Source organism: Rhinatrema bivittatum, chromosome 1 (assembly GCF_901001135.1).
Source record: "Rhinatrema bivittatum chromosome 1, aRhiBiv1.1, whole genome shotgun sequence".
NCBI lineage: Eukaryota > Metazoa > Chordata > Amphibia > Gymnophiona > Rhinatrematidae > Rhinatrema > Rhinatrema bivittatum.
In genome coordinates this window covers 346,230,625-346,245,688 of record NC_042615.1, presented here as the reverse complement: position 1 = coordinate 346,245,688, position 15,064 = coordinate 346,230,625, and the positions used below count along the sequence as shown (strand labels likewise).

Below are 15,064 nucleotides of genomic sequence, written 5' to 3'. Positions count from 1 at the left end.
TTCTATATTTGATAGGGAGCCAGTGAAGGTTCTTTAAAATGGGAGTAATGTGGTCCCTTTTGTTAGATTTGGTTAGGATCCTCGCAGTGGCATTTTGTAACATTTGAAGAGGTTTCAAAGTGTTTGCGGGTAGACCAAGCAGCAAAGAGTTACAGTAATCTATCTTAGAGAATATGATTGCTTGTAGTACATATCTGAAGTCTTGGAAGTATAAGAGGGGTCTCAGCCTCTTTAATATTTGAAGTTTAAAGAGTTTAAATGTTTATATTACTTCAGTTATATGTTCCAAGTTGTGTTCTAAGTTTGATCTTAGTTGTTTCATAATTAGATTATACTTCATTATAGATTATCCGTTCATTATATTAGATATGTTCCATGTAAACCGCCCCCCCCCCCCCCCCCGGCGATAGTTATCTCTGTTAAATGTGAACCGGAGTGATATGTATTGTATACAGGAACTTCCGGTATATAAGAACCAAAAAATAAATAAATAAATAATAAACATTCTTTTATAGTGTTATTAATAAAACTTTTGTAGTTCAGCAGATTATCCATGGTGACCCCAAGATTTCTGACCTGGGTGGAAAAGGCTGGAGGAGATAAGGTGTGTGTATAGGGTGAAGTGTAGTTGCCATCTGGAGTGATGAGCAGGAACTCTGTCTTGTTGGAATTGAGTATCAAATTAAGATTTATTAGGAGGTTATTGATAGATAGAAGACAGGAATTCCAGAATTGTAAGGTGTTATGCAATGAATCTTTAATCAGGATAAGGATTTGGACATCATCTGCATAAACATAGTGTGTGAGATTAAGTTTGGAAAGGAGCTGACATAGAGGGAGAAGATAAATGTTGAATAATGTTGGGGATAAAGAAGAACCTTGCGGGACTCCCATGGTGGATCTGAAATGCCTCTTTATTACCACCTGCAAATGCCTCTTTATTACCACCTGAAATGCCTCTTTATTACCACCTCTTTATTACCAACAGCAAAGAATCACCACCTCAAAGGTGGTGATTCTTTGCTGTTGATCTTGACTTTGTAAAACCTATTCTGGAGGAAAGATGAGAACCAGTTGAGTGCGGTGTTTTTTATGCCAATCTCTGTTAGACGATCTAAGAGGATATCATGGTTCACTGTGTTGAAAGCTGCTGATAAGTCGAGTAGAATGAGGCGGGAGGATTGTTTTTTCTCTAGGTTCAAGAGTATATTGTCTGAAAGTGATAAAAGGAGGGATTCGGTGCTTCTAGATTTGCGGAACCCAACTTGAGATGTTGAGAGGATGTTGTTGTTTTCCAAGTATTCGGCAAGTTGTTTATTAACTAATTTTTCCATGATTTTGGAGATAATCGGGAGATTAGCTATAGGGCGGAAGTTGGCTGGATTATCTGGGGAAAGATTTGGTTTTTTTAGTAAAGGTTTTAGGATGGTGAGTTTGAGTGGGGTGGGGACGAGGCCTTGTAATAAAGAGGCATTGATGATCTGTGATATAGGGTATGAGATGTCTTTGGCGATTGCGATAAGGAGGTTAGCTGGAATTGCATCTAGTGGGTGGGAAGAAGGTTTAAGTCTTTTTAGAACGTTTTCAATTTTCAAAGTGGAGACAGGTTCAAGGATCTCAAGGCTTGCTGAAATTTGTGGAGGGGATGGGAGTAGATGAGGAGGGATGGTGGCTTTCATTTTCTTGAGAGGGTCCAGGAGGTTGGGAATTTTGTTCTTAAAATAGGTGGCAAGTTCAGAGGCTTTACTTTATTAAGAACATGCCATACTGGGTCAGACCAAGGGTCCATTAAGCCCAGCATCCTGTTTCCAACAGTGGCCAATCCAGGCCATAAGAACCTGGCAAGTACCCAAAAACTAAGTCTATTCCGTGTTACCATTGCTAGTAATAACGGTGGTTATTATCTAAGTCAACTTAATTAATAGCAGGTAATGGACTTCTCCTCCAAGAACTTATCCAATCTTTTTTTAAACACAGCTATACTAACTGCACTAACCACATGTTCTGGCAACAAATTCCAGAGTTTAATTGTGCGTTGAGAGAAAAAGAACTTTCTCCGATTAGTTTTAAATGTGCCACATGCTAACTTCATGGAGTGCCCCCTAGTCTTTTTATTATCCGAAAGAGTAAATAACCAATTCACATCTACCCGTTCTAGACCTCTCATGATTTTAAACACCTCTATCATATCCCCCCTCAGCCATCTCTTCTCCAAGCTGAAAAGTCCTAACCTCTTTAGTCTTTCCTCATAGGGGAGCTGTTCCATTCCCTTTATCATTTTGGTTGCCCTTCTCTGTACCTTCTCCATCGCAATTATATCTTTTTTGAGATGCGGCAACCAGAATTGTACACAGTATTCAAGGTGCAGTCTCAGTATGGAGCGAAACAGAGGCATTATGACATTTTCCGTTTTATTCACCATTCCCTTTCGAATAATTCCCAACATTCTGTTTGCTTTTTTGACTGCCGCAGCACACTGAACAGACGATTTCAATGTGTTATCCACTATGACGCCTAGATTTCTTTCTTGGGTAGTAGCACCTAATATGGAACCTAACATTGTGTAACTATAGCATGGGTTATTTTTCCCTATATGCATCACCTTGCACTTGTCCACATTAAATTTCATCTGCCATCCTTCACAAGGTCTTCCTGTAATTTATCACAATCTGCTTGTGATTTAACTACTGTGAATAATTTTGTATCATCTGCAAATTTGATTACCTCACTTGTCGTATTTCTTTCCAGATCATTTATAAATATATTGAAACTTTACTGAATCTATTTAATTCTTGAACTAAAACAGGCAGAGAAAGATGGGTGTGTGCAACAATAAACAAAATATCATCTGCGAATAGAGATATTTTAAACTGAGCGTGTCCACGAGGGATACCCCGAACATCTCTATTTTGCCGAATCATCCCCGTTAAAAGTTCCATAATCAAGGCAAATAATAAGGGGGAGTACTTCTACTCAAATCATGGACATTCAAATAAAAACCATTTACTTTTAGGTAGGCCTTGGGAGAAGAATACATAGCTTTCAACCAAGTCAAAAAAATTACTGCCCAACCTAATCGTCTGCAAAACTTTAAACATAAATACCCAATGGACATGGTCGAATGCCTTTTCTACATCTATGGCTAAAAAGACTGCTGGTACCTTCCCCTCTCTGGCATTTCAAATCAAGTTCAAAATTTTACAGATAATGTCTGCCGCTTGCCTGCCTGGTATAAAGCCCGTTCGGTCCACATGTACCAAATCAGGTAATACAATACTCAACCTCCCCGCCAAAATTTTTAACAAAATTTTCAAATCCAAATTCAAAAGTGATATAGGCCTATAGGAGCCACATAAAGAACTATCTTTCCAGGTTTGGACAAAACAGTGATTCCTCCAACTCCAATGTAGGAGGCAGCATGGGATTTGTCAATAATTTGTGATAGAAACGGAGAAAAGGAATCAATAAATCTCTACATTTCTTATAAAAAGGCCTGAATAACCATCCAAGCCATTGGCTTTATTGGTTTTAAAAGATGATATGGCAACAAATATTTACGCCTGGGAAATCTCCCCATTTAACTTCTGCGACACTTCCTGTGACAAAACTGGTAGTTGAACCTAGCCCAAGTATACATCAATAACAGAGTCTAATATGGAACTCTCACATGTATACAATTCTTTATAAAATTGGGTGAATCTATCTCGTATGAGGGTGTTATAAATGACTGCTCCCTGCCCATCTTTGATCTTCAAAATATGGCTTTGGGACAATTGTGTTTTTAACTGCCAGGCTAACAACTTGTTAGGTTTATTGCATTCTTAAATAAACAAAACCCAATGCGATCCATCCAATCTACATTGTATGGCACTGCATATATTGAAACGCAAGCAAGCCCATTTTTATCCAACTCTCTGACAGTTTTCACACCACCAAACGTTTTGTGATGCTGTACCAATTGTTTAATAGATTGTAGTGAATTCAGCTGTTCTTTTTGTGAACGCTTTCTGGCCACTACCACTTTAGAAATAAGTTTACCACAGAGTACAGCCTTAAAGCAGTCCCAAAGGGTCTGGATTGTTACATCACCTCAGTCATTAAGTCGGAAGTATTCTTTAATATCATCCCTTATTTCCTTACAAAGTCTCTTATCAGCCAACAATGAATCGTTCAGCCACCAGTACTTCTGTCCCTCCTCAATCTGCAAAAGACGAAAAGTTCCAAAGACTGGGGCATGATCCATCCAGATTATTGGACCAATATCATCTTAAGTACCCCCTTGAACCCACAATTTATCTACAAGCAGCATGTCAATCCTAAAGTAAGAGCCATGCACTCAAGAATAGAAGGTATAAGTCTTTCCCCATGGGGTTCAATATCCTCCAAATATCCTGTAATCCCCATGATTCTTGAAATATTTCAATCTAGTTCTTTGGGATTTTAAACCATCCTTAGGCGTGGGATTATTATCAAGAATTGGATTTGATGAGAGACTGAAGTCCCCCACCCCCCAACCAATATGTAACCTTTAATAAAATCGCTCAAGTTGTACAAAAAAGTCCCCTTGGGTGACATTGGATGCATATATGTTTATTAGTGTCACCAAAACCAAATCAATCTTAGCCCTGAGTGCTATGTACCTCCCCACTCCCTATCTTTTTTGCAGGCTAAGATTTCAACTTTTAAATCTTTAGAAATCATAATACCCACGCCTCCCTTTCTTCGATATAAAAGACTGGAAGCCAAAAATATATATGGAAATTAATTATTCCTAAGCAATCATTCATCTTTTTTAAGAAAATGTCTCTCTTGTATAAAAAAAAAAAAAGATAGAAGCTCGCCAGGTCATTCCCTCCTCAAATAAAATCTGTCGCTTCCAGGGCATATTAAGGCCTTTCATGTTTAAAGATACATCAGTAATGTCAGCCATTATTGACATAAAAAGAGCATAACAGCAATTCAGCCCATTCCACTCGACAAATAATCACAAAACCTGAACTTGCACCGCTCACAGGACCCTTCCCCCCATCCTTTCCCACCCCCCCAATTAAGAAAACCCCCATCCTATAAACATGGAAATGTGCGATACCAAAAGCATCACACAATCTAAGAGGAATGACACCTCCTATTATGGCTTAAAGTCACAACCTTATACAGCAGCAAAAGAATAATACTGAGACAGAGAAACATTCTCCTGAAAGGCAACTGTGGAGAGAAAAAAAAAAGATTTGAGTTCAAGAACCAGAAGGGAATCAGAGTCAAGTTCCCCTAGCACTGGCAGTGATATCAACGCTGGAATTCTTCCGCGATTGCTTGCCTCCTTTGCCAATACACTACCACCTTGCCACATCTCTTCGGGGGCCAGAGCTTTCATCCGTTTTAGAATCCTTAATGTCAATACTCTTCTGGCGTAGAAACCGCTCCGCAGCCTCTGGCGTGCAGGCAGTGAAAGACTGGCCACTGATAGTGAAATAAATTCCAACAGGATATAGCCATTTATTTATATCTGTTACCAGCTCGAAGGGAATCAGTAGTGTACTTCATATGCTGACGACATTGCAGAGTAATGACACAGACATCATCAAATATCTGGAGCTTCATCCTTTTCCAGGAGATGGTCCCCATATTTCTTGCTTTTTGCATTATCCTGTCCTTGAGAGGAAAGTCACGCAGGCAGGCTATAATATCTCTAGGTTTGTTGATGATCACTCTGCCCAGAGATCTGTGAGCCAGATCTATCTTAACTTCAATCATGGGCGAAGTAGCACAGTCAAAATTCAAGACAGCTTGCAAATATCCTGGATAAATATAACCACAATTGGTAGAACCCTCTTCTTCAGGGACCCCTCTGATCTGAATGTTGTTCCTGTGTGATCTAATTTCTAGATCTTCTAGTTTGTTGGTATGCTCCTTCGACAGATGCTTTAGCTGTTGAGTAATTTTAGAAGTGCTGCATCACAGCTTCCGAATGCTCCTCCCTCTTGTGCTCTAGTTCAACCTCTCTTAGGCCCAAGTCATCGACATTGCGGTGCAATTCCCCTATAGCTTTGTGAATTTCCTTCTTGTTGGCTGCAATATCAGTTTTTAAATCTTTGAACCAGGCCAAAAGTTTGGCTATCAATGGTCCCGCTGAGCCGTTGTTCACTTCGGAACCTGCAGCGGGCGTTTCTTGTTCGTGCGCTGTCTCACCAGCCTTGCCAAGATCAACTTCCTTCAATTGCGCCACAGGGCCAGTAAAAGAAAATTCTTTCAAGTCCACAGTTTTTTGCCGAGTCACCATAGTGTAGGGAGCAAAGGCACCAAAAAATCAGGGCACAGAGCGTGCGTGGGCAAATAGAAAAGCCACTTTTTAATGCTGATCCATGCAGAGCAAGAGCTTCAAGCAGCCACATTGGATGGTTGACATCACTTCCTCCCAAAAGTCATTTTCATCCAAAATTGAGTTTAGCTGTTTTAGTACTATATCCTCAATCACTTCTGACATAAACGTTGCCTCAATATTTGTTAAAACTGTGTATAATTTGGGTGAAAAAATGTATCCAAGATTAGAGGAGAGTCTCCTCTTGGGTACATCTTCTAGTCGGAAGAGATATGGAACCGGAAGGTTGCAGTCCCATGAAGCATTTTTGGCTGTTGCAGTGGGTATATGGATGCAGCGTTTGGTAAGAATGCATGAGAAGTATGAACGGAATTTGATGAGGGGGAGAGGGGAGAGAAAAAGGAATGGTAGGGAGGAATGTGAGAGTTAACCCATAAAATAAATATTTATAGGAAACTGACATCTTTGGTTAGGGAAACAATACTAAAAGGCCCAACAGGATAATTTTCAAAGAAAAATGTAAATAGAAATTACTATTGTATCAATTTTCAAAAGCCTATTTACGTCTGTTAAGTGCACTTAATGCAGGTAAAACCTATTAACAATTCAATAACATGTATTGCAACAATTTTCAAAAGCCTACATATGCATGTTGGCATATATGCGCGCGAACACATGCAATGCATTCAAATCATGTATTTCAATGAATTGAAAGAGCAGACTTTACCAACCCGATTTAAAAATATACACGTATATATTTTACATGTGAAAATAAAGTAGGACTTAAGTAAATTGGGATTTCCATGTGTAAATCAGTGTATTTTAAAACATATGGGCATGAAAGAAATTACCATTTTAACTCATTAGCCCACCAGTTTGCCCAATCCTTCTCCAGGTTCTTCATCCTGAACATCCCCTAATTCATGCAGACTTCCCACCCGGTCAGTACCACACATTTAATATCACTTATGCCTGAAAATTAGCAGATGTAAAAATACACAAGTTGGCAAATGTAGGAGCTTAGGTGTCTTTTACAACAGCAACTGAACTGTTGGTCCCACCCAGGAACATACCTACACCGTCGCTTTTTCACGCACGAATGTGTGCGCGAAAGTGAAAATACATGCATATTTTAGACTTTTATAAAATACAGAATACACAAGTAGAGAGAGTATGCACTCCTCTGTGAAACTCCTAATGAGGTTTAAAAGATTAAGGGATCAATAGTCAGATTATTAATCCTAAATTTAGCCAGACAAACCGTGGGTTTGAAATTTCCTGCCACTCTAACTGCCTCCAATTTCCAATTTATCTGGCTGTTAGCTGATAAAAATTAGCCAGATAAGTTAGACGTGGTCCAAATACATTCCGGGTTGGAGTTAAGTTAACCGTATAACTAATCTGGCTAACTCAAGATATGTTGGAGAGCAGTCTTTTTTCCAGATATATTTATCAGAGCACCTAATCAGCAGTACTCTGCTGAATCTCTCAGGCAAGTTATCTGCCTACTTTAGCTGCGTTGCGAAATATAGACTTCTAAATTCCCCAATGCCATTGCTTTAGGAGACGCATCTGAGTAACGCTGAACACGTGAAGTTGAAAAGGAAGTGAGTGTCTCAGTGCGACTTCCCCACATAGTCAACAAAGCAACAATGGCGGGGGGGGTGGGGGGTGGAGGTAGGGTGAGTGGCAGCTCCCATTAAGCATGAGGGCAGTAGGTATGTGATCATGTTGAGATCATCAGATGGTAGCAAATATCAGTTTTGTAATTCGCTATATGTGCATGAACACAGTATGTTTGCTACGCTAGAAGCAAAGCTAACAGGTCTGAGAACAAAAAATTATAGTAGCAAGTGACTTGTAGCAACTGATTAAAGTCTGGAAGAGAATCTAGATATTCATTTTAGAACCAAAGCTCTAGGGTTCATAGACATATGAAGAGTGCTAAATCCTGGAGACTCTAAGTATACCCTCTACCTCAAACCCACACTAGAGTTACTCTGTCCTGGACTATCTTGAAATATCAGATTCGTTCCCCTATATCAGCTTGGCCAAGACTGGGGTTATTGAGCTCTCTGATCATGTTCCAGTTGCTTTTAATATGGAACTGGGTGACCTGTAAAGCCAGAAGTCGAACCCCAAATAAATATCAATTTTTGCAACTCTCTTAAATGAAAATGGTCAAAAAATGTAAAATTGAACAGCCAGCTTGATATATCTCCAAAGTTATGGGAAGTGGGAAAACTGCAATTACAGGACATAGAAGAGGGAAAGACAAAACAGGGGCAAGGAAATTTTGAAGCTAACAAATTTTCAGCAGAAAAACTAAAGCATGTAAACCACTTTTCAGTGGAACAGAAATAAACTTTGGAAAATGCAAAGGTTGAGCTGAATCGCCTGTTTCACCTTCTCCTGCAATTTAATCAGTACAATTTTTATAAAGAAATGGAGTGCCATGGCTTTCAGGTAATCAGGGGGAGCACACAGTCCAAAACAAAGCTAATATGACAAAACAGCTTGGGAGAGATTAGCTCACTGAAAGCTTGTTCACTTAGGGGCAGATTTTCAAAGGATTACGCATGTAACCCCGAAACCTGCTCCTGCGTGCGCCGAGCCTATTTTGCATAGGCTCGGCAACGCGCGCAAGCCCCAGGACGCGCGTATGTCCCAGGGCTTTGAAAAAGGGGCGGGAAGGGGCGGAGCCGGGGGCGTGGCGGCGGTCCGGGGGCAGGACCAAGGCCTCCGGCACAGAGGTCATGCCGGAAGATGGCGCGCCGGCAGCCAGCCCGTGCGCGCAAGTTACGCCAGAGGCAGGCGTAACTCTTGAAATAAAGATAGGGGGGGATTTAGGTAGGGCTAGGGGGTGGGTTAGATAGGGGAAGGGAGGGGAAGGTGGGGGGGAGCGGAAGGAAAGTTCCCTCTGAGGCCACTCCGATTTTGGAGCGGCCTCGGAGGGAACAGGGAAAGCCATCGGGGCTCCCCTAGGGCTCAGCACGCTCAAGGTGCACAAGTGTGCACCCCCTTGCCCGCGCCGACCCCAGATTTCATAACATGCGCGCGGCTGCATGTGCATGTTATAAAATCAGGCGTACATTTGTGTGGTAGCACGCACAAATGTAAGCCACGCGTGCAGGTTATAAAATCTGCCCCTTAGCGTGACGGGTAGTGGGATTGAGGAACACACACCATTTTAAGGTGGGGGTTAGCTTTGGGATCGGTCCTTGTTTAATCCCAAATAAGGAGGAGGAGGAGATCTTTGAGGGAAAAATAATCAAAAATATCGCAGCTTGTCACCCAGTGTTCAAAGCCTTTAGGGTGCTCGTGATGTTGCTGTCCATCATGAAGTCCATGACCAATGCTTATGTTTGGCTAAGACTGGCAGCATTTAAAATTCCTGCTAGTCTGGGCGAATTGGATATCACCGAATAACTTTGTGATCTGGCTACAAACTTATCCGGCTTTGTCAGAGGCAGACCAGAGCCATTATCCAGCTAATTTAGTCACATAACCCTGATTACCTAGAGTTAGCCGAATAGCCAGATAACTTTATTCTAGCCAACCAGCAGCTGAATATGAACTTTAATGTACCATATAAACATAAAATCAGTAGTATTAGTAACAAAAACAATAAATGTGTACTTATTTATATTACACTTACTTCTCATCTCCGGTTCGTAACTTAATGAACTGGGTTTATGGACTCTGTACAGTTTTAGTAGCTTTTTGTCCCATGCCCCGCAATTTAAAGGATTGGCTAGACGTAGAAATTCCCTGGATGGAAAACAAGGAATAATAAGTAAACAAAAACCCTAGTTTTGTTGAAATCCTTATGTTGACAGCTTAATATTTATTACAATACACTTTCAGCCCATTTTAAAAACATTAGCAGGACTATGTCCATCCATTTTCTGCCTTCAGATTGAGACAATAACACTGGGTCAGTTTTCAAAAGGTTATGTAGTTAAAAATCAGCTTTTACCCGCATAATCTAACTCGTTAAAAATCCCTCCCCTCCCACCCTCCACTTAAAATCAGTCTGCACAAAAATACTGCGTGCACAGAATTATCCAGACAAAAAAAGGCCGGGGGAGGTAGGGGGAAGGGAGGCCTGATCTGGGGATGGTTTTCAAATGTAGGGCCTGACTTACTAAGCTTTTTTTTTTTTCCATTCTGTATCAGGCCCTTAGCTGATTAGAGTGATACTCATCCCTAACCAGCTAAATTTGTTGTCTTAAGTGTAGTCATAGAAATGACTGCCATATACCTCAGTGCACAAAATTTCACCAAAAATTCAGCCACTTTATTCAAAGGCATGTCAAGCAGCACTGTCTGAATTTTCAAGAAAGCTCATCACCCAGTAAAATGTTCTTATCTGCAATTTTTATGGGTTATCATAAGGCTTGGGGATGACTGCACAGAGTGGCAGTTACTACCTTCAGAAGCTTGCTGGGTAGAGTGGAAGGACCATTCAGTCCTTTTCTGCTGTCGTTTCTATGTTTCAATTAGCTGTGGTTGAATACCCAGACATACTTCACCGATTAAAATTAACTAGTTACCTTCACAATTCTGCGGCTCTCTTGAGGGAAGATCCCCATAGCCTCTTGTAATTCACACAGTAAATGTTACTGAGGGTTATATGGGTAAATATTTGAGGAACATGCAGGTTTTCTTTTAATCGGCGAAAACCACAGGAGAACAAACGCCACGAGTTTCATGAAGAATTTTACTACATGGCAAGATTCCACCAATCAGTTTTCAAATTACTTCAGAACGCCTGGCGCCACTTGCAGAGGTGACTTAAAAGGCTGGAAACTCCTACGGTCTGGTGACCTGGAGGCTGGTAAAATTACCCTTATCTGAAAACCCCATGTCTACATACAATGGAACAAGCCACTACTGGCTGGTTGAAACTGGCACTCTAAGCAGGTTAACCCCCTTGCAGAAATGTTTCACCAAAAGTTAAATAATTTTGGTTTATTTGTTGTAATTTATGTTATTATAGGACCATCATACACCAGACCCAGGCACTTAAATAAATTGTGTGAGTATAAGAGCTGTTGTAATCATTGGCCCAATACTTTAAATGTCTTTCTTGAATTGCTTAAAGTGATTGTTTATGTGTCCAAACAACTCTCAAATTCCTCCTCTTTTTCTGATTTGCATCGCACCATACGTTATGGTGCTATCACATGCGTTAAAGGCGTTTTCGAATGCGTTAAGAGGTATTCGCATGCGTTAAAGGTACTTAATGCATGTGAAAACGCCTTAACGCTATTTGATAAATGACCCTGTTAGCCAGATAATCAGCTCTATTTGAGGCTTACCCAGCTATCTTACATACGGGCCGATTCAGTAAACCACGCGGGAGAGTGGGCGAGCGCCCGCTCTCCCGGCGCGCACACAGGCCACTCTCCTGTGCGCGCAATTCAGTAACTTAATTTATTTAAATTAGGGCCCGTGGTAAAAAGAGGCGCTAGGGACACTAGTGCGTCCCTAGCGCCTATTTTTGACGGAAGCGGCGGCTGTCAGCGAGTTTGACAGCCGATGCTCAATTTTGCCGGCATCGGTTCTCAAACCCGCTGACAGCCACGGGTTCGGAAACTGGACGCCGGCAAAATTGAGCGTCCGGTTTTCAACCCGCGAGCCATGGGCTCATTTTCAATTTTTTTTTAAATGTTTAACTTTTTTTTTAACTTTTGGGGCCTCCAATTTAATATCGCTATGATATTAAGTCAGAGGGTGCACAGAAAAGCAGTTTTTACTGCTTTTCTGTGCACTTCCCCGGCGCCGGCAGAAATTAACGCCTACCTTTGGGTAGGCGCTAATTTCTTAAAGTAAAATGTGCGACTTGGCTGCACATTTTACTTACTGTATCGCGCGGGAATGACTAATAGGGCCATCAACATGCATTTGCATGTTGTGGGCACTATTAGTCTCGGGGAGGGGGGGGGGGGGGGGTTGGATGCGCGTTTTCGACGTGCTATTACCCCTTACTGAATAAGGGATAAAGCTAGCGCGTTGAAAACGTACGTCCAAATGCCGGTTAACAGTGCGCTATACACAAGGAGATTTTACATGCAAAATGTAAGCAGCACTTACCCCAGGTGTCGCTTTTTATGCATGTAATTGAACAAATTTTCTAACATACACGAGTGAACAAAATTACCATTTTTACCAATTAATTCAACCAATCCTTCTCCAGGTCATTGAGACCTTTCTGGTTCTTCAGCCTGAACTCCCCCCAGTTCACCCAGACCTCCCTCCTACTCAGTACTTCACAATAAATGAGCAGGTATAAAATATATGTAAGTAAGCTGCCAAATCGACAAGCATCTCCTAGAAAACAGCCTTACACGTGTGAATGTTGGCCCGGTCCCAGAAAACCCCTACACTGTCCCTTTTATTTATTTATTTATTTTACATGAGAACCCCTTATACGTGTTTATATTTGAGGTTTATAAAGTAGCATATACGCGACTGCATGCTATTTACATGTGCACATGCTGATTTTCACACATCTAACATTTTGAAAATTCAGCTATTAATGTCTAACTGCCCAACGTGATTTTTCTACATTAAAAGGACCATTGTCTTGCCCAGCACAGAACACACCTCAATAGAAACAATGTGGATACTGCCACTGACAACTCAACAGAAGGTAAACTAACCCGACTCCCCCCCCCCCTTGCCCAGTGACCTGGGAAATGACAGTAGCTATCTAACCTCAGCACCATGGGCTCCAGTGCTTGAGAGGCCAGCCTTTCAAACATCCTCTGGAGTGGGGGGTGCAGAGAGTGGTCCTCGTCGGCAAGGGCAGCACAGCACCTCTGTAGAAGCCTCGCGTGGAGTCCCGCTTCACACATGACTTGCTGGTTCCTCTCAGTGTGAACCAACGACTGCAAGATGTTAGCCACGGCAAGCTGCAGATCCAGGGCGTGCTGCCAAAACATACCACACATAGCATAAACTACAACCAGCACTTGGTAGACGTCCTGCACATTCATTTTCCTCTTGTTAATGATAAGCTATTTGTTCAACAGGACCAATCCAGTCCTACAATGGAACAGGAAACAGTGATAAATATGCAGGATTTTCAGTGTTTCATTTTATTTTACATATAATGCAGAGAAATAATGAAATAGGACTTTGATAATTTACTTTAAGAGCATACTGGTTGGCAATAAACATATGGTCTGGAACAATGTGTGAAAGTGTCATTTGTAATCCCCACAAATCTGCTGACTTTTTAGGGCCGAATACTTTTGCAAGCCACTGTACATCTATATTACGCGCGCGGGGGTACATTTGTGCACGCTACCCGGCGCGCACAAATGTACACCCGATTTTATAAACTGCTCGCGCCACCTTGCGCATGTTATAAAATCCGGGGTCGGCGCGCACAAGGGGGTGCACACTTGTGCACCTTGCGCGCGCCAAGCCCAAGGGGAGCCCCGATGGCTTTTCCCGTTCCCTCCAAGGCCGCTCCGAAATCGGAGCGGCCTTGGAGGGAACTTTTTTTTCGCTCCCCCCCACCTTTCCCCTCCCTTCCCCTATCTAACCCACCCCCCGGCCTTACCTAAATACCCCCCCTACCTTATTCCACAGAATTACACCTGCCGACTGGCTGCCAGCACACAAACCTCCAGCACGGCCGCTGTGCCGGAGCACTCGGGACCTCCCCGGACCGCCGCCCCACCCCCGCCCCGTCCCTTTTTCAAAGCCCCGGGACATACGCGCGTCCTGGGGCTTGCGCGCGCCAAGCCTATGCAAAATAGGCGCGCACAGGGGTAGGTTTTAAAGGGTTACGCACGTAACCCTTTGAAAATCTACCCCATAGTGTATATACTTACAAATATGGAATTTTATATATTTTTTTAACAACAATTTTTTAATAAAATTTTAATTCCATACAGTGGATTCTAAAACCTTCACAGAAAATAAAAATGCAAAATGAATATGAACTGCCCCTGTAATTAATATAGTAACAGAGCTGCATGATAGATTTATAATCCATTACTGTGGTGGCATTTGAAAACTGCAGACAGCTTGCAGTCATTCCTTGGATCGCCCCAGGCAACCCATTGTGACTCCAAAGTCAGTAAAATGGATGTTGCCTTGGCAACAGGGGGGACGCTGCACAACACAACAGATTGCTGGCACTTTTTAAAAATGTTGCCACTCTCTATCAGTCCTCTTTCCAATGAACGTTTGACCTGTTGTCCTCAACCATTCCTAGCAACATTTTTATCATGAGATGGATTGGCTCTGTAATTTCTCCAGCCTGCTCAGAAGTTGTTTCTCTGACAGAGACTAGGCCCACAGCCTGTGTTATAGCTGCCAGTACTTGTGAACAAAGCAGTCACCCCTCTGGAAGAATTGAACAATGAAAACCAAAGTAAAAGACAAAAAAGAAAATGGGACCCATTAGTGGTATCTTAGGAACAAATGTGATTGATAGGAGTGAGGAGAGGAATGGAAAATTTTAATTCTGAGTGAATACTGCTTTCACTTCCTTTCAATGGTGCAGTTTTGTCAAAAGATAACACCAGCTTACTCCTCAGTAGTCTAATCTGCAGAAAATAAAAAGATCCCCTGTGCAAAGCTCTCATGTGCCCACTAAACGACTGGTGATGCTGGGGCAAATGTGCCCAGGTGCAGAACACACAGCAAAGGACTCGTAGGAATACCAAAATACTATAAAAATTGCATTTATTAAATATACATGGCAGCCTCCCTTTTACAGAT

At 41.8% G+C, this 15,064-nt stretch overlaps 1 protein-coding gene across 1 annotated transcript in view; it reads right to left on the bottom strand.

The window, feature by feature from the left end:
* WDFY3 (WD repeat and FYVE domain containing 3) overlaps positions 1 to 15,064 on the bottom strand; it is a 616,621-nt gene that overhangs the window by 310,667 nt on the left and 290,890 nt on the right. Inside the window, 2 exon segments of the mRNA XM_029599364.1 lie at positions 9,972 to 10,090; positions 13,043 to 13,257. Of these exon segments, the coding sequence (XP_029455224.1) occupies positions 9,972 to 10,090; positions 13,043 to 13,257 (334 nt within the window).